Raw genomic sequence first — 20947 nt, 5'->3', positions numbered from 1 at the left:
AAGATAGATTCATGGAAGTTAGGTCCATCAATGGCTATTAGCCAGGATGGTTAGAAATGGTATCCCTAGCCTCTGTTTCTTTGGAGGGGGGTGACAGTGGAGAGATCACATGAGGATTACCTGTTGTGATCCCTCCCTTTGAGGTATCTGGTATTGGCCACTGTCGGCAGACAGGATACTAGATTAGATGGACCTCTGACCCAGTATGGCCGTTCTTATGTTCTCACTGGGCATGCTTGAAGGGCTGGAGCAGTATAAAAGGGAGCAGCTTAGTTCAGTCTGAGCAGGACTCTGAAGGAAAAGGCTCTTTTTTGGGAGCCCCAGAGACACTCCAGCCACAGACCTGGGAGACTGCCTTGAGCTGCCAGCTCTGGAGGAGCCCCAGAGGGAGGCTGTTGCTGTGGAACTTGAGGACCCAGAAAACATGTGGAGCATCCCCATGCCAACTTTGGTAGGAAGTGACCCAGGTGGGGAAGTGGTATCTCCCACCCAAGTGATCTTGATGGTTCCAGTTGGATTCCCTGCTGAGTGAGTGGTGGAGCACTCCGCCACTTACAGGGCCCTGGGTTGGAGCCTGATGGAGTAGGGTGGACTCGGGGGCGGGGGGGAGCCCTACTGGGGCTATTGCTCCAAACTCACCATTAGGCTGTGTGGCCCTGAACCAAGGGCTATTCCTATTGATTTTAGCCATTAGGATGTGCTGCCCTATACCCCAGGACTGTGTTATATATGGTAGCCATTGGGCCACACTGCCTCAGGACAAGGCACACTTGGGACGTGACAGAGGATAAAAGAAAAATAAAAGAGCAGATTCACACTCACATCTCAAATAGAAATTAATCCCTCCTGGGTATTATTTAAATATAGCAATTAATGCAGGGGTAGACAATCATTTTTGAAGGCGAGCCACTTCACAAATTTCTCAAGTGGCCCTACGCTAGTACTCCCTCTAAGATTTTCCAACTGTGAAGGAGTGAGTTTTGGCTTGTGCACAAATATTGAGGTCATGTGCACTGGTTTGGATGTGTGCCACCATGGCACCCAGTTTATTAACAAACACACATACACATTCCCAACCTCCAGAGCAGAAACCCCCATTTCTCCCCCACTATGTGGCATGTCCCACTCTCAGCCTCTGGAGCAGATACCCATCAGGACACCAGCCAGGAGGCATAAGGGATCTGTCGAAAAAGGCATTCTTTCTAGACAGATCCCCCTCTAAACTGCCGTTTTTTGCCGACAAAGTGCTGAGCCAGCAAAACGTGGTGGCCATTTTTATGCAAATTAGGCATGGGATATTTAAATCCCTGCCTCATTTGCAATGTCGACCTGCCTAATCTGCATCCCTCTGCCGACAGAGGGATGCAGTCTAGACATACCCCTAGAGAGAACCACTGGCAGTTTTGAATAGCTGCAGTTCCCTCTAGGTGCCCTGGGGGTGATTGGCCTGGGGGCATGGGAGCATACGAAGTCTCTCACCCCGTCATCCACCTGCAAGGGACATGTGGCCCTAGAGTGAGGGGTGACCTGGCGGTTCCCTCTGGTGTCCTGAACCCCTGGTGGGGGGAGGTAACTTTGCACACTGCCCTGTACCCAAGTCTCGATTGGCCTGAAGGCGGGGGAGCAGCAGGGTGTCCGTGGGCCAGATTAATCGGCTTGGCGGGCTGTATCCAGGCTGCGGAGGCTCTCTTGCCTATCCCTGAATTAATATCATGAGGAATTTCAATTGAGGAACTCCTATGTAAATAGATTTGTATCTGGCTGTACTATTTATAGATTAATAGATGCCAATATATTGATTCTATTACTCTGCAGATAATACCATTATTAGATCTTCTGTATAGACAGTATAAGTCTAATGTTAAATTTCAAATAATATCCATCACTATATAAAGTATGTGGTCACAAAACACTTGAAAGAAAATATTATATAGACAATGAAGGGTACTTATGATTTTTGGCAAGGCTCCTCCTTTGCCTTATCAGCTAGAGTTTCTGCCTTTGGCAGCAGTAATTCAAGTAAATCAGTTCTATGCTGGAGGTTTTGAATGATCTGGACATTTCCCCCCAATACTTACAAGGTGAGCCTCAAGGTAGGCCCAAGTAGTTCTCTTCAGCATAAAAAACAAACACACAACACAAAAGAAATACATTTCTTTGTCCTTCTCAAGGTATTGACTTATGTTGGCAACTGGCTGCCAGCCCTTCCCCAAACTGAAGTAAACTTGGTTATTCCCCACATTACTTGGGGAAATCAATAGGCAGACCTTGGGTGAAATCTGGACCACTACATACTACCCCAAAATTTATTTATTATCACTATTATTTTTGTAGGAGTATGGATCTCAACTATATCTTGACCAACAAATTTGGACTTTGACAGCAACAAAAAATGACTACCACTGCCCTACAGGGACAAGAGCAGCCTTCTACCTAGAAGAAACCTTTTCTTGCTAATACCCCTAAACCTGCTGCAGCTTGTTTGGCATCCTTCTCTCTCTCCCCAGAAGAGCAGTTTTTTAAGGTCTTAACTGGACTCAAGTCCCTCTAAAGAACCTGAGCCTTCACCATTTTAGGATTGATATACCTGTCTTCCACTATTGTCTTTTAACTGTCAGATCTGACTTTGACACAGATGAGACACAATATTATCTTACTTATAGCGAAAGGACTTCAATGCTTAATTTTTTTCTTAAATGTCTTATTAATACATAGTATAAAGAATTTTTTACTTTTGCAAAATAATAAACGATTTTCACTTACAGTTTCTCAAGTTTTTTCAGTGATGTGAGGTTCTCTATACATGAAATGCAATTGTTTTGCAGGTAGAGATGTGTTAGATTTGAAGCAAAGCCCAAGTTATGGATTTGTCTAATTTGGTTATCATACAGATACAGGACATTAAGATTTCTGCACAAAGAGAGGTCATCCTGGAAAAAAGAATAAAATGATTATATATAGCTCTCTTATAATCAGCATTTGAAGCTTGTTATTTTTTGCCTTAGCTTCACTTCTGTGATATGATCTATCTGTAGATTTGCACCACCGGCAAACACTTTAACCTAAGATTAATTCAACATCTGTAGTAAACATAATTAAACTCCTTAAACTAAAGACTGGTTTTTCTCTTTAATTATTTGCTGTATTGAAACTGAGAATTATGACTCACACCAGCCTGTGAAAAGTTTCTTGGTGAAGAAAATATACAATTGTTGAATGCATTTTACTATACTTCATCTTTTAAGATTTCACCAGAATATGATGATTCCTTGAAAGACATTATTAAAAATAACCTGAAAAATATATATAACATTCTGCTAGCATTTTTATATCAAAGTATTCCTAAGGCATCCGTCACACTGATAGCTAAAGATGTGGTCCTGCAACTGGATCTTCATGGGCAGTCCCCTGCACCTGTATTTAGCTCTTTTAATGTCAATGGTGCTCCTTTAGACTGCAGGGATTTGCCTGCATAGATCCAGTTATACAATTGGGGCCTAATATCTTCACTATTGAAAACAGGGTTTGGTGTTTGTTTAAGAAATCCATCACTGATGATCGGGGCAGCCCGTGGCTATAGGCGGACTCGGCCGCTGCCTAGGGCGCCGCCACCGAGGGTGCCTGATGATGACGTCATGGGAGCGCCCAGGGCACCCACCGATGACATCAGGCAGGGGCACCGATCGCGCATTCCGCCGGGGGTGCCAGCTGCTGCAGCCGGCCTTGGGCCGCTCCTGCTGAGGATATGTCTAGACTATGGAGATTTTCCAGGATACCAGAGGTATCCCAGAAAATCTCTGCCGTGTCAAGGGAACATGTCTGCTCTTCTGACATTTTTTGTGGAAGAGCAGATGTGCTCTTTTGGAAGCCCTATCTTTCTCATGCCATGAGGAAGAAGGTCTCTTCCAAAAGAGGAGGTTTTTCCGAAATTTGGCCTAGTGTAGACGGGCCAAATTTTGGAAAAGCCTCTTACAACAAAACAACCGGAAAAAGGTACGCTAATTGTGGAGTGCAATTTGCGTACGTTTTTCTGCCCAAAAGCGGCAGTCTAGACATAGCCTGATTTCAGTTTAGCTACTCAGGGTCAAACAACATCAAAATACATGCAATATCTTGAGGGAATCAGAATTAATCCAGGCCCTACTGAAATTAAGTTGAAAGGGGGCAGGATCGAGCTCACAGTTTGCAGATTTACTCTTTTAAAATTAAGTACCATTATTTTAAATGCTTAGGCCAAAGAGAGCAAATTAATTCAGTAATGAAAGATCTAAATGTACAATTTTGGAGAGGCATTATACTGGTTCGAAATTGCCAGAGTCCATTCTGTTTCTCTCCTTCCTGTTCCCAATCTTTCTCCAAAAATACAGGGACTAAATCATGGGCAAATGCAAAGAATTTGCTACAAGTGAACAATTTTTCCTTAAGATTCCCAAGAGATGAAAAATGGCTCATTTAAAAGTAATGATGTATTTTAAAATGGCTCATTTAAAAGTAGTTATGTATTTTAGCAGCATTTGAGGCTATTACTTCTTTAAAATAATAAAAAATATGAGCTGCCGAGTTTCTGTTCCTCTCCCCATTAGTCATTAATTAATAATTTTTACTGGGTATTATTTGCATTGCAGCGATGCCCAAAGGCCCCTAATCAGAATCAATCCACTGTATATATTTTACAGCTCAAATTTTTCATGAATTTAATAAGGTGACAAATATCTCAAAAGTAGTTAAAATATAGCAAACTAATTTCATTTTTAAATCTATAACTATATATTTTTCCATTCTTTGGAATGTTACGAAGGATTTTACTTTAACCTTTTAACTACAAAATACTGTTTAACATTTGAAAGGCAGAAAGTCATTGACTCAGTGCATCTGTCTTCTTCAAAGGCTAATTGCTTTTATATACTTTCTTTTAATAAAAATATTATGTAACACAGCTGATGTGCCCAATACGTCCTTCCTGTCTGAGGAATACATAGGTTATACTCCCCAATTTCATGAAGGTAAAAATCCCAGCTGACTTCAATGAGAGTTATGCCTACCTTAGGAAAACAGCCTAAGGTCAATAGTGAAGAATAATTTTTTTGATCAGTGGAAATTACAAAACACTGAAGTGTGTGAGTATATGAAAATACTACAGATACTATCACAGTTATAACTGTATATATTCCAAATATCTGTACATTCCAGATTAATCTTATGTGCTGCCAAGTACATGCAGGCTCTCTGAGTATACATTTTTAAAAATTCACCAATGCAGGATCAAATGTTTCTAAACAGCATCTTTTAAAAAATCTGGGCAATTAAAATCTTTTAAAATAAAATATAGGGATCAGCATTGTCTTCCTAACAGGGGGTGTTAAATATTGTTTAAATTAATAATCGTGTAACTGCACAAAATCGTAGTAGTTACACAATTATTCGATGATCTACAGGGGAGGGGCTGGCAGCACTCCTGGCCCCGAGCCCTCTGCCACCCCATGTTACTGCCTGTGTATCAGAGCTCCCTGTGAAGACCGACTCCCGCCTGCCACCCCATGCTGCTGCAGAGGCAGCAGTGTGGAACGGCAGCAGCTACTGTCCACGGGGGGCCCAAGCTCCCAGCAGACAGAGGCTGCATTGGCACCACACCTACCCCTCTCCTCTCCCCTACCCGCTCACTGCTGCCTCTAATACAGAGACAACAGCATGATATGTGGGCGGGGGAGAGGTAGCTCTGCAAAACTAGTGCTCGTGAAGAGCCGGCTTTAAACCTGGCTCTCCCCACCGTGCCCAAGTTCTCACCAGCCTGAGGACTCCAGACTGCTCCCCTGCTCCCCAACCAGTCCACTCTAAGCGCTGTGCACCCCTTGCAAGGTGGGGGGCAGGGAGCGAGAAAGCTCCCCCTACCCCCAGGACCTGATTGACTCAGGGATGGAGGGAGCACATGAAGTCTCTTCCCACCTCCAGGGGTGCAGGTACCTAGAGGGAACTGCCAGCTATTCTGAACAGCTAGCAGTTCTCTCTAGGCAGGGGGAGAGCAGGGGCAAAGAGTTTGTGTGCTCCCCCACCCCCTAGGCCAATCAGCGTCTGTGGGCAGGGGAGCACAGAAGTGTCCTGGCCCTGCTGCTTCCACCCAAGGCCCCACCCTTTCCAGGGTGGCTCTGGGCCACTTCAAAAATTAGTGATGTGGCCCCCCATCTAAAATTATTGCCCACCCCAGTGTACCAACTACCACCTATCAGAGGCAGTAGCGTGGGGATAAGGGTGGCAGGCAGCTCTGTGGGATCTGGTGCTCAGGAAGAAGCCAACTTAACAGCTAGCTCTCCAGAGGCACCAGCTTCTGATACAGAGGCAGCAAGGCGGGGAGAGTGTGTGTAATCATTTGGATGAACTGATAAGCCCAACCTTATTGGTTAATCATTTACACAACTATATGCTAACATCCCTACTCCCAACAATTAACAAGTCATCAAAAAACAGCACTAAAACATCCTAAACCCCCCACTATAAAACTGAGATAAAAATTAAAAGTAGTATTTTCATGATTTATGAAAAAGCTCTTACAATTGTATCAATATTTTTATCTGATAAGTTCAGGTGAGTTATCTTTCTCAGGTACTGTGCCAGGGACTCTTCTTTGTAGTTTTTGTGACTGACAGTTTTAACAACTAGATCCAAGGTTAGTCGAACCATAATTCTGCAGTTAGCCAAATGTTTGCCGAAACTGTTTCGATATCACTAGCATTCCATATAGTCTTGCAAATGGCTTTTCAAAAGTTCCTTAAAAACAAAAGGAACAAACAAGATTAGTGTCTGTCTACAGAAAATCTGGAAAAGTCAAACATTTTTTTTACTAAAATCTCATTAAAGTTTAATGTAATTTTTCCTATGCAATTCCTTTTACATTTACTGCAAGATATTTATAAACAGAAGCCTCCACTTTTATAAACTATTGTGGCCTCCTTATTTTCAACTCCTGTTTCTGGAATTTATTGTAGGGCAGTACTGCAGCTCTGGTGGGAACGCAGTCCCTGCTGCTCTTCACCACCCCTCCAACAGTTAACCGGTTAAATTATATAATTTTAATTGTTTAATCAGTTAACTGTTTTAATGTGTATTTACATCCCTACTTTTAGGATATTAGATGTAATTCAAGCTTCCTAGATTTGGTCTAAATTGATCAACTGCTGATAAAAGTGCTTTTGAAATTAGGGTTAGGAACTCTCAGGAATTATTTATTTATGTAAAAGTGGCCAGGAATTGTTTCTACTGCCCCATAGAATAGTCTTAGGCAGGACCGACCACATGCAAAGTCTAAAGTTCACCAGGTCCAGCTGAACATAAATAAAATTAAATAAAGTTGTTTTCTACAACAGGGAAAATATACTTTTTCCTGCTCACTCAATTCAAAAAGAGCTGAGCAGATTCTCCTTAAGCTTTCCCCTACAATTTTACCAGTGGCCTGGTCTTGAGACAAACCATGGAGAGCATCTTGTTACCAGCTCCCCTGATAGTTGTGTTTTCTCTTAAATCCTTAGCTCCTGGATTTGTGAGACTACATGAGAATCTAAGCTTTTTTTATAAACTAAAAAACAAACAAATGAAACCCAAAACAAAAAAACCAGTTCGAGCTTTAATGGTTGTGGACCAAAGCTTGACATTTTTTTGTGCCAACCCCAAAGACACATAGTATCAACCAACCCCACATGTATTGCTTTAAGAATCTTATTTTTAAGCCAAGAGCATGATCGGCTCAAGTCAGCAATACAAAAAGAAATTAAGTATAAGAAACTAAGCAGCAGCTGAAATGCAAAGGCAGAAGCTGAAATGCAAGGACATAGACTTCAGACCATACACCAAGGCTGTCAGGCCTTACATACTATGGAGCCACATGTAGCTGTCCCCCAGCTGCCTGACCCACCTAATCACTGAGTCCCTTCTGCCATCCTCATTCCACCCATCACTTCCCTACTTCCTCCCAGCCCGGCTAACCCAATGTGGGCAGCGCCGCATCTCCCTGATCATCCCGCATTTGCCCCATCGGCTGCAGCATCTCCCCTGCCATCCTCCCCATCCCCGTCACCCGACGGCAGTGGCTTGTCCCTCCTCCCGATCCCCTCCCCGCTCCTCTCCAGAGCCAACCCTTCTCCCGAGACACCCCTCCGCCCCCTTGAGCTGCATGACCGGGCGCCCTCGCGTACCACGCGCCTCGCCCCCGCCAGCGGACCAGCACCAGCCTTAGTGAGCGATGTGACGGAACCACGCGCGGCTCCCCAAGCCGTCTAGTTCAGGGCCGGTTGCTAGGGTAACCGAAAGCCAGCCGCAGAGGCTGCCGGGTAGACAGTTCCTCCGCCCACTGGAATGGAAGAAGCTACAACCCTGCCTCGAGCCTCCAGCTGGCTCAACCGTCCCCGAGGGGCAAGGAGGCAGAAGGGAGGGGGAGAGGAAGAGCACTCACGGCCCGCGCATGCGCACTGAAGTTGAGAGGCTGGTCCTCCGTCTGAGATTTTCAGGGGATCCGCGCGACCCTAGAAACTCTCCTCAGGCCACTAGCCCCATCTCCCGGTCTCGCAGGGCTTCTGCTGGTTGTGGCCGCTGCCATGTCCCCGCTGGCGCTCAGTCCCTGACAGGAAAAGGAGCCGAACCTCAGCTACTGTGCGCTAGCCAATGGCATTTCCATAACGTGGAAGCCCAGGGTCCCAACCGCTATTTCCTCTGTCAGCAAACCTGGCTGCGCGCTACCAGCAGCAGTTAGGCATCCACTGTAGCGTTCAAACGCCAACTGTACGCTCCCGGAATGGAACCTTATACACGCGCATAGTCTCCTGATACAGAAACATGAGCACTGTGTACTTAACCACGGGGACATTACAGACATCGCTGATTTCTCAAAAACATGCATAACACACTAGAAGCATAGCTCCTGCTGTTACACAGCCAACACATATTCAACAACCACCTTCAGCCTGTGGCTTTCCAGTTGCTCCTCCATAGATTATTATTGAAGTGGTACACTACATTTATGAAAGGAAGAGAAGCAAGGTAGAAAGAAGCAAAATCATAGTTCCTGAGAATCAGGGATTCCTCTGGATCAGTGTTTCTCCACCATTTTTTTTATAAAGTACCCCTTTAAAAAATATAAGTACCCCCAGTACCTATAGTTTTCAGACAATTTTTTTTCTACCATTGCAACACATTTGTTTAAACAACTTAATGATAGCCAGGCAGGCAATGAAATTTTTGGGTATAAAAAGTACAAAAATTATAACAACGCCATCACAGGACCTAACCAGATCAGCCATACTGTCGCTGGTTCATTCTCCTGCACATCTACTAATGTAATACATGCCATCATGTGCCAACAATGCCCCACTGCTATATACATCGGCCAAACTGGACAGTCCCTACGTAAAAGAATTAATGGACACAAATCAGATATTAGGAATCACAACATACAAAAACACTTCAATCTCCCTGGACACACAATTGCAGATCTAAAGGTAACCATCCTGCAGCAAAAAAACTTCAGGACCAGACTTCAAAGAGAAACTGCTGAGCTACAGTTCATCTTCAAGTTTGACACAATCAACTCTGGATTAAACAAAGCCTGTGAATGGCTTGCTAACTACAAAAGCAGCTTCTCCTCTCTTGGAATTCACACCTCCAGATCAGCTACTAGAAGTGGGCCTCATCCTCCCTGATTGGATCCACCTCGTCATCTCCAGCCTGATTCTGGCCTGCATATTTATACCTGCCTCTGGAAATTTCCACTACATGCATCTGACGAAGTGGGTCTTTGCCCACAAAAGCTTATGCTCCAACACTTCAGTTAGTCTATAAGGTGCCACAGGACTCTTCGCCGCTTTTGCAGATTCAGACTAACACGGCTACCCCTCTGATACTTGTTACAATCAACAGTACTTGGGGTTGCACTGTGTTGACTTCATGTGGCCAGTGAGGACATGCACCTTCGACTTTGTAAATTTGAATGCTAAATAAATTAGACCTAGATTTGTAGTGTGAGTATGCCCTAAGTGACTAGGACTACGCAGAAGCCTAGAATTATAGCTGCCTATTAATTTCATTTGGTGACCGCTAGTTCTTATATTCTGGGAATAAGGAAATAACTTTTCCTTATTCACTTTTTCGACATCAGTCATGATTTTATAGACCTCTATCATACCCTCCCCCCTCAGTTTCCTCTTTTGTAAACTGAAAAAGTCCCATTCTTTTTAATCTCTCTCCATATGGGACCTGTTCCAAACCCCTAATAATTTTTGTTGCCCTTTTCTGAACCTTTTCCAATGCCGATATATCTTTTTTGAGACGAGGCGATCACATCTGTATGCAGTATTCAAGATGTAGGTGTACAATGGTTTTATATAGAGGCAATAAGATGTTCTCTGTCTTATTCTCTATCCCTTTTTAAATTACTTCTTACATTGTTTGCTTTTCTGACTGCCACTGCACGAGTGGATGCTTTCAGAAAACTATCCACAATGACTCCAAGATCTCTCTTGAGTAGTTATATCTAAATTAGTCCCCATCATATTGTATGTATTGTTGGGATTATTTTTTCCAGTGTGCATTACTTTACATTTATCAACATTAAATTTCATTTGCCATTTTGTTGCCCAATCATTCAGGCTATGGCTACACTGCCTTTTTTTGTAGAAGAGGATATGCAAATCGCACTCACATTTGCACATCTTCTTCTAATTTTTTTCCGGAAGACGTTTTGCTGATAAAAAGTCCCAGGTAGACGGGGCCATTTTTCGGAAAAAAAATACCCTCTTTTGCAAGATCCCTTATTCCTCAAAAATCAAGGTTTACAGGATCTTGTGAAAGAGGAGTTTTTTCCAACAAATTGCCCCGTCTACATGGAACTTTTTATTGGAAAAACCTCTTTTGCAAAAAGAATTGGAAGAACATATGCAAATGTAAGCACGGTTTGTATTTCCTCTTCTACAAAATAACCCGGCAGTGTAGACATAGTTTGGTGAGATCTTTTTGAAGATCTTCACAGACTGCTTTGGTCTTAACTATCTTGAGCAGTTTGGTATCATCTGCAAAGTTTGCTGCCTCACTGTTTACCTCTTTCTCTAGATCATTTATAAATAAGTTGAATCAGATGGGTCTCAGGACTGACCCTTAGGGGACCCTGTTAGTTACCTCTCTCCACTTGGAAAACTTACCATTTATTTCTACCCTTTTTTTCCTGTCTTTTAACCAGTTATCAATCCATGAAAGGACCTTCCCTCTTATTCCATGACAACTTACTTTACTTAAGAGCCTTTGGTGAGGGACCTTGTCAAAGGCTTTCTGGAAATCTAAGCATACTATATCCCACTAGATCCCCCTTGTCCACTTGTTTGTTGACCCCCCTCAAAGAACTCTAGCAGATTAGTAAGGCATGATTTCCCTTTACAGAAACTATGTTGACTTTCCCCCCAACGAATTATATTCATCCATGTTTCTGAAAATTTTATTCTTTACTATAGTTTCAACTATATGCTAAATATGAGGTGGAACAGCTTGGGCAGCTGGTGCGGCTGAGGCAGAGGCAACCCCACCTGCAACCTCCCCGCTCGCTGAAGACCTCCCCATGGGGTGGGGAGGAGGCAGTGCATCCGTGTGCCCCAGTCTCTGGAGTACTGGGGAGGGAGGAGGTTGCACGGATCTAGGCTCGTCTCCCTGGTCCCTAGAGCACCAGGGAGGGAGAAGGCTGCGTGACTCCAGTCTCCCTGGCCTGGAGCATGGGGAGAGTGGGTGCTGGGGGCATAAACACTCCACCCCCAGAATGCCTGCAGCAGGTGTTCTGAGGGCAGAGTGTAGGTGGGGCTGTGCCTGGCAGTTTGGGAAGGCAATGTATTCCCTAGCCTAGACTACCAGACGCCTATGTGGAACATGTTTTTTCATTTTTGTTATGGCTAACACATTTCAAGGACCATTCATGGTGAAGTGGGCTGTTAACCTTCCAGTCAAAAGAGGGGAGGGAAAGGTGCGGAAGGCAGCTTGGGAGGTTGTTAGCAGGTTATAGATTGCTGCAATAAGCCACAAATCCAATGTCTCAATTCAGTCCATGATTATTAGTGTCTAGCAAAATTATGAATTTAAGCTCCCAGGCATGTCTTTTGAAAGTGTTGTGCAGGTTTTCTGTGAGGATGAGTACCGATACATCAGCCAGAGTGATAACTTTGTGAAAAAAGTGTTCACCCACAGTTGATATGGTATTTTTGCCTTGTATCATTTATTTGAGTGAGTATTATTTGAGAACATAGTGATTGTCCTCACCTCTTTGCCCCCCCCAGTTAGTTGTTACCAGGACATGCAGTGGACTGGATGAAGTACACTGCATGTTGTGAGAGGCATGTGTAGGACCTGTGGATCTTTAAAGACTTTTTATCAAGGGTATGTAGATGCTTATCTGTTTGCTAAATTGGGGCCTTAAAGCACATCAGTCAAGACATAGCCACTTAAAGAACTTACCTTTTTTAGGAGAAAGATTTCCTCAAATTCATAGGAATTATCTTCATTGTAACTTTTTTCAGTATCCTAAAAGATTTTAATAGAAAAGTTTCTCTTCTTTTAGGTGAGAGAGGTTGACGTTGGATATTAGGAAAAACTATTTCACTAGGAGAGTGGTGAAGCACTGGAATGGGTTACCTAGGGAAGTAGTGGAGTCTCTATCCCTAGAGATTTTTAAGTCTCGGCATGACAAAGCTCTGGCTGGGTTGATTTAGTTGGGATCGGTCCTGCCTAGGGCAAGGGGCTGGACTTGATGACCTGAGGTCTTTTCCAGCTCTACGGTTCTATGATTCCCTCTTCCCCACCATAGGGGCCCAATCTTTTTCCCATTGAAATTAATGGCAAAAGTTATTTTCAATGCAAGCAGGATTAAGAACTAGCTTTTCTTTTAAGTGTCTAACTGCACTTATATTTATTGAATGTGTAGGCCTTGCCCTGTAATATTTGTTAGAAGCAGGAGCAAAGTCTAAAACCTTCCCATCCTTCAAACTTGGAATTTCCTGTATCTGCCTTGCAAATAACCAAAGACTATAATACATGATGACCTTATTCCTACAAATTAGTATGGAATCCAAACTGAGTGTACCCTGGAGGTGCCTGTTCTGGGAAAACGTTTCTTAAAAAAAAAAAAAAAAATTTGTAGTTAGCTTGCTTCTTCATAGCTACATGTTTTGTAGGTGTCTAAAGCTGTCTAATTTGGTTTATAAACATGGACCAGTTTAAGAGAAAATATTTGTTCATTACAATTTGAAATAAGATTCTTGTCTAGTGGCACATAGTATTAAACAGTCATCTGTGTACTCTCCAGAGTAGCAGAAATTTGGCAAAGTACAAGAAGCCCTTGTCTTCAAGAAAGCATTTGGAAATATAGTTTAAAAACATCAAGAGCTGGATTTCTTACAGTTCTAGCCTGTATCTTTTAACTGAAATTCATTTTCTAAGTACATTAAACACTTTGAAAAATCTCTCTTTTATAACAATGACGATACATTTTGCATGATTTCATTTCTGAACTGATGTATTTAAACCCCCCCAGCTATAAATGGTATATAACAAATAAGAATCTGGATATGTTCTGAGAAAACTGTTAAAACACTTCCCAGAGACAGGGAAGTTATGAAGTGAAGCTTATATATTAAAAAAAAAGCTAGAAGGAAAATGTGGTTTTAAAAAAGCTAGTAGGAAAATGTGGTTAAACTTTTTAAAGACCAGTCTTCAAACCTTTAATTCTGCAACATTTAAAATCTTTCATGATCATTAAGTAATACATGTTCTCTCCTATTTCTTGTGGAAAGTGAGAAATCTATGTAAGATAGGACCAGCATTACTTCATTTAATCTTGTTTAAAACCAAACATGACAAATCAATTTAATGTTTATCACTGAAAATTATAGATTTAAAGTATAGATTTGGGGGAGGGAGGGCGTAGAATGTTCCCAAAACAATATGTGCCAGATCAGATGACAGACCATATTCACTGAACCTTTGTAGATAGATCTCAGACATTTTACTGTACTTGTATATTTGAAAAACAGAACTAAAGTTAGTCAAATATGGCACTTTTTATTGGACAGATCTTCTCTAAGAGCTTGTCTACACATTACATTTATTCTGGATTGAGTCAGGGTATGAATTTAAAACAGAATAGCTATTCTTTATGGACAGCCCTAAGCTATCATGCAAGTATTTCACATTTTTCACTCATCCTGATCTGTACTTTCAAGTCTAAGTACATATATTTCAATGCATTTTTACCAGCTGCCTCTAGTCCTGCAGTCAACTGCCTACTAGTAGACTACTTTCACATAGCACCTCTTTGATGGGAGCAGCAGTCCACCCACACCTTAACAATTGCAGGATGGGTCTCTAAGGGCCAGAACTGTCCTCTCTGGTTTGTGGGGATGCAAATTCAGTGAGTCTCCATTGTATGTGTGAGCAAGAGAGGGAAGGGGGAGAAAAAGAACAGCTATCTGCGCTGTGAAAAAAATTACCTCCAAGAACAGATCAATCTTGGAAAATTTTACCTCACAAGATATTTTAGAAACTTGCAAGCAAAAGAAATCAGACTATTAGAATGCAAGCGATAGTGAGCATGATCAGAAGTTGCTATAACAACCTAGCTCCAATTAAAACTGGGCAAAACAAGAGCTTAACGATTTCTTTATCATGAAATTAAATTAAATTTCAATCAGTGTTATGACTAGAAATATACAATTTGAAAGAAACAATGCAGGTATTTCTAACTTTTCTGATCCTTCCTTATTTTCCACTAAGACATTTTAACAACTTGACAGATGTATAACAGAAGAAAAATGTAAAAATTATTATAATAGTTGCTGAATGACATTTGTGTATAATATGCACTGGTGTTGCAAGATTATTTTGCCAACACAAGTACATGAATAGTGAATTTTTAAAATAGATGTTTCTATAAATGTACATCAGACCTTTTAAAATATATTTCTCAGTTAAGGCTAACTGATATTTTACATAGCTAATTCTAGTCCTTTAAGTCCTGGAATTGTGCAGTTTTAGCTGGCTGTAATAATATTTTTCAGCCAAGTTCTACACTAGAGAGTTATTTCAAAATAACTACTTATTTTGAAACAACAACTGGAGCATCCATGCTACCATGCCCATTATTTTGAAAGAAGGGGATGGTTATTTTGAAATAACTCCTGGTTTCCATGAGGAATAACACTTATTTTGAAAGTTATTTCAGGAGTTATTTCGAGATAATTTATCTCAAAATGATTTCCTAGTGTAGACATACCCTAAAAGTTGAAAATTAAAATGTCCCATAATAGTGTGGTATAATGAAGTGCTAATTTGTAACCTGCATTATTAGATCCAAGATACAAATACAATTAATGCACACATTTCACTTTTGAAACATATCTGCCATTTTAATACTCCCAGCTTTCTCACTAGTTTCAGGCATCTACCATACAACAATCTGTGTCCTTTAGAAAACAATATATGCTTAATTCCAGATATAAATGATATCTCAAAATGAAGGCAAGTTGCCTTCAACAGAGGGAAGAAAATTCAGATGGTTCTAATTAGTACAGATTGTATGTCCTCAGAAGCAGGCACATAAATTAATTTCCTTTTTCATAAAGTTATACTTTTGCAGTTATACAAAAGCCCTAAGGTAACTGTGTCTAAAATAAACAGAGAAAGTCAGAGAGGAAATGATAGATGAATTACATAGGAATTGAATGCAAGTTTTAGTAAAAAAATTAAAGTTCCTAAAACAATATATATAATCCTCTCAAAGGGCTTAGGCATTTCCTATCCATGATGACCTAAACAGACAAATAGAGGCAAAACAGAGTAAACATTTTTTGTTAATACTTGTTGGATAGTACAGCAGCATTTGATGGGAGCAAATGCTCTTTACCTCTACTTTACAGGCAAGAAAACAAGCACAAAAACATCTTTGACAAAGCCACCCAATTGGTTTATGGGACAAATCTGGAATAGAACCTAGGTCTCTTGAGTCCTAGTCCTATGACCTAGCCATTGGATCATAGAGTGTCCCAAAAGTCTGTATCAAGAAAATAAACCAAATGTCACAGCAAATATTTCATATCCTTTAAATTTCATGAGAGTCAAAACTTAACTCTCCTGGGCTACGTCTAGACTGAAAGCCTCTTTCGAAGGAGGCTTTTTCGAAAGATACTTTAGAAAAAGCCTCTTTCGAAAAAGAGCGTCTAGACTGCAAGCAGTACTTTCGAAAAAGCAAGCCGCTTTTTTGAAAGAAAGCACCCAGGCAGTCTGGATGTTCTCTTTCGAAAAAGCCCTGTTTGTATTCAAGAACGCCTTTTTTCGAAAGAGCACTTTCGAAAAAAGGCATTCTTCCTCGTGAAATGAGGTTTTCCGCCTTCGAAAGAAAAGCCGCGTTCTTTCAATTTAATTTCGAAAGAACGCGGCTGTAGTCCAGACGCAGGTGAAGTTTTTTCGAAAAAAGGCTATTTTTTCAAAAAAAAACCTTGAGTCTGGACACAGCCCTGGAGTTTATTTCCCTCAACTCCTAGGCTGCAAAAAGCACAACTGCAGTTATTACAAAATGTGGCCTTAAGGAACAATATTTTGTTAAGACATTAAAAAATTTAGTGTAATTGCTATTAACTCCAAAATAAATATGCATATTGCCTAATTAACTGGAAATGCCCTGATGTCAGTTTTGTCCCTAAGTCTTGGCATAAAAAATCCTATGTGCAAATCAATCACTATTTATCAATCATATTTTAGCCATTTCCTTCTTTTAAGCACTTGTGACCTCAAAATAGAGTCTCAAGTTGTTTTGTGGTATATTTATATTTTTGACAGAATAAATCAAATGTTGAGTTTTTATATATCTTAAACACAAGATGACCCCATTTCTGGCTAGGGCTTGTGTGCTATTGTCCTACAAATAAATAATATTAAGAGATGTACCCTGATTGCAAGTAACAGGGCAATCAAGTCACATGAGCTTTGCCAAAGAAGAAGAGGAACAAATATTAACCATTGTTAATAGTTTATGTTCGCAAGAGTTTTCTGAACTGAGTAGATAAAAAAAACCGATTGACATGTTAACTAATAATTAATTTATTCATTCTTCACAGAAATTCATTCTTAATATGGAAGTCTCTTTTGTAACCTTGGATAACAAAAAGAGGCTTTGTAATTGTAATAATAAATAAAATGAAAAATGGAGATAAAACTTTTAAAGAGATTTTCCCTTTGCTCCTTATTCTGGACTACTTACTCATCAAAAATACCCACACTGACATCAAAGTTCAAAGAAACTGCTTGCATTAATAAAGATTACTTGCATCATCAAGTGTTGTAGGGTTAGGATTTAACTTAGGGTATGTCTACACTTGCACCCTCTTTCGAGACAGGGATGCAAATGAAGACATTCGAAATTGCAAATGAACCCGGGATTTAAATACCCCATGCTTCATTTGCATAATCCTGTTATGGCGCTATTTCAAAATAGCACTATTTCGAAATAACAGACGCTGTTAAGATGCGGTTATTTTGAGAGAAAACACTTCTCTCGAAATAACCGTGTCTTAACAGCGTCTGTTATTTAGAAATAGCGCCATAACGCGATTATGCAAATGAAGCACAAGTTATTTAAATCCCGGATTCATTTGCAATTTCAAATGTCTTCATTTGCATCCCTCTCTCGAAAGAGGGTGCAAGCGTAGACATACCCTTAGGCAAACATAATAAACCGATCAGATCATAAATTGGTAGTTTTGTGGACATTTCTTATATTTTTGCAATGCGAAAATTACAAGGATCAATTTTCTAGAATGCTCAGTACATCCAATTGGGGCTAGATTTTCAGAAGAGCTCAGCTCCCAACACACTTAAATTAAGTGATCAGGATTTTAATAAATGCTCAGAACTCAACAACTTTCTTTGTTGTCAAAGAGAGCTGTAGACTTTGCAAATCTGGCTATTTTAATTAGTTGCTTAAGTGGAAGATGCTAGATAAGAGTCCGTTTGAAAATCTGGCCTTTGTATCCTGAATACGTAAGCATGCATGTTTTCAGTTTTGCTAAATGCTGCTAGCAATCATTGACTGACAAAGCGTTACCAGCCAAAATCACATCAAAAGCTAGGGAGGATAAATATACTGAATAGTTGATAAAACCATTATTTGTGGAACTTCAGAGGGAAACTTTATAATCTTAAATATTTGATGTGTATGAAATTTGAGAATAGTGTTAGTGCTGCTTTATGTAACAGCCTCAGATACCAGAAATATATTTTTCACAAATGTTGCCTTGGCAGTTTAATTCTAAAAAAATCCAAGAAAATTTGAAAGATGAACAGTCCATTTTCAACTCAATGTCTATATTTAGATATATTGCAGACACCAGCAACAGGAATTTATTCCTACGTAGGCGGGATTCCTACTTCTGTACCTCATAATTCACATACCAGTTTCTGAAAATATCTGCAGACTTAAAAAACTACATTTTTCTGGAGAATCATTGCTAGTTCTGTGGTCATGCTTTGCTGTGTTTATCTGCAAGAGGCTGTACTGCACTTGAGTTTATTATCCTATTGTGCAATGCTGTGACTGTTCAAAATATGAAACTCTGCCTAGGCACTGTTTTATAAATCAACAGTCCCTTAGCTTGAATTGTATTCTGCAGTGGTCCCCAACCTTTTGGGACTGCCAGGCGCCCGGGAGTGGGGCCGCGCCTGTGCCGGGCGCCTGGGGCCCAGGGTGCAAGAATGGCTTGGGCCAGCCCTGGTCACTCGGCGGGTACACATAAATGCCCCGGCAGGCACAATGGAGCGCCTGGGCACCGCATTGGGGACCCCTGTATTATAGCATATTGACCAAACAGGTCACAATATATTATAAAATATAGTCAAGATAGTTGGATAAAAAGTAGTCTTGAAAATTAGTACTTCAAGCATAAAACTTCACAAAAGTTAGTGAGCAGTTAAAACTTACTGTATGTTTTTGTTCTGGAAAAAAATCTAAGTGAATTTCACATAGAAGGGATGATACAACAGACTCCAGAGTTACAAACACCAGAGTTACAAATTGAGTGGTCAAGTACACCTCATTTGCAACCAGAAATATGCAATGAGGCAGCAACAGAAAAAAAAAGCAGATACAGTACAGTGCTATAAGATATTAAAAATAAAGGGAAATTAAAGCTGTACTAAGTCAATATTAGGTTGTACATTTTGAAAGAACCTACAAGATGTTAGAAACATTTCAATTACAAACCTCTGTTCCTGAGATGTTCTAATTAAGGATGTTAGTTATCGTGTAATTGAATAGTTGTGTAACTGCATAAAAACTTAGTTATATGACTATTACATAGCTCCCAGGGGTGGGGCCAGCAGCCAGTGCACTCCCAGCCCCACTCCTGATACACAGGCAGCAGCCCAGGATGGCAGGAAGGAGCCAGTTCACCAGGGGAGCTACCGGTAGTTTAAAACCAGCTCCCTGCACAGACCAGCTGCCTGCCACCCTGCACTGCTGCCTCTCCCTGATACAGGGATGGCAGCAGTCCCTGTCCGTGGAGGGTCCAAACTCCCCATGGACAGAGGCTGCTGTCATTTTAAACAGGTAGAGTTTAAATTCCTAAAATCAAAGTTTTAAAAAATAAGCATAAAACTTTGTTAGCTCAAGTATTATATCATGTACACATGCTAAAATACAAAGGATTTCTGAAAAGGCTATATTATGCTAGCATTTTATATAGATATTTATGTTGTATCACAACTTGGAATCAGGATTTACAAAGTAAATTCTCACTGATGGCATGAATTGTTTCTAAAGAGATATTTAGGATACACCTAAAGAAAAACCCATTTTTAAATGTTATGTGCTTGGTATTGCTTTTTGTCATATATTTGTATTTATTCTATGCAATAAAGGGTTGAATGCTAGAATGAGCTCTCCTATGGGAAACTATGAGGAAAAAAAGTAGTTTCCCAGGTATCCCATTACAGTTGCTGTATGTTTTAAGTTGTTTAAAAGGGATTATACAGTGTAGCCCTGAGCACTGCATCTCCTCCTGCATAACCAGTTGCGAGTGTTAGGCCACAGGATAAGGCCATGATGACACTGATGACTGACCATCTAATCACTTAAGATCCCATGGCACTTTTTCCTAAGGAGAAGAATTTACACCTGTACTATGACCAAATTTAAGTCAGGCAATTACATTCTACCTAAGTTACCCCTGCAATTCTAATTAATTTTCCTCTCTGAAAATGTTGCCTACTATTGCTTTACAGTATTTGCTGCATTATAACTGTACAAATGCCTGTATTTTCCTCATGAGTGATGTAATTCCATTGTATAACTAGCACATCTGCTTAAAGTACACAGGAATCCATTTGGATGAAAAGTATTATACAAATTATAGCTAATAAAAATTCCCAGACAAAAGACTGACATAAGGGTATAGTTAAGGTTAAGAGTACGTAATTATGCAAAGCATAAAGCTTTACAACATATGAGCATATTGTAAATTGTCCCAAAAACAAAAACTGTAAACAAAGAATTCAGGATTAAGGTAAATTAAAAAAAAGTAAACATCCTGAAAGTATAAACATCTTGAAAGTTTGTTCAATATCTTTATTAATGACCTGGATGAGGGGATGGATTGCACCCTCAGCAAGTTTGCGGATGACACTAAGCTAGGGGGAGAGGTAGATACGCTTAAGGGCAGAGATAGGGTCCAGAGTGACTTAGACAATTTGGAGGATTGGGCCACAAGAAATCTGATGAGGTTCAACAAGGACAAGTGTAGAGCCCTGCACTTGGAACGGAAGAATCCCAAGTATAGTTACAAGCTGGGGACCAACCAGTTAAGTAGTAGTTCTGCAGAAAAGGACCTGGAGGTTACAGTGGATGAGAAGCTGGATATGAGTCAACAGTGTGTCCTTGTAGCCAAGA

At 40.6% G+C, this 20947-nt stretch overlaps 1 protein-coding gene across 8 annotated transcripts in view; it reads right to left on the bottom strand.

Annotated features, from left to right (window-relative positions):
• PPP1R42 (protein phosphatase 1 regulatory subunit 42) overlaps positions 1-20947 on the bottom strand; it is a 76338-nt gene that overhangs the window by 46078 nt on the left and 9313 nt on the right. The window contains exons 1-3 of one of the 8 annotated variants that reach the window (XR_003090917.2): positions 8441-9061; positions 6547-6762; positions 2764-2930 (exon numbers count right to left, since the gene is read on the bottom strand). Coding sequence is in view for 6 of the 8 variants with exons in the window: in XM_025188872.2 (XP_025044657.1) it covers positions 2764-2930; positions 6547-6675 (296 nt within the window). In the remaining 2 variants the exon portion in view is untranslated. Of the gene's footprint in view, positions 1-2763; positions 2931-6546; positions 6763-7461; positions 7485-8183; positions 8406-8440; positions 9064-20947 lie in introns of those variants that run through there. The other 7 variants (XR_012901408.1, XM_025188872.2, XM_025188870.2 and 4 more) reach the window with 7 other exon arrangements.

Source organism: Pelodiscus sinensis, chromosome 2 (genome assembly GCF_049634645.1).
Source record: "Pelodiscus sinensis isolate JC-2024 chromosome 2, ASM4963464v1, whole genome shotgun sequence".
Taxonomy (NCBI): Eukaryota; Metazoa; Chordata; order Testudines; family Trionychidae; genus Pelodiscus; species Pelodiscus sinensis.
This window is presented reverse-complemented; position numbering and strand designations above follow the sequence as displayed.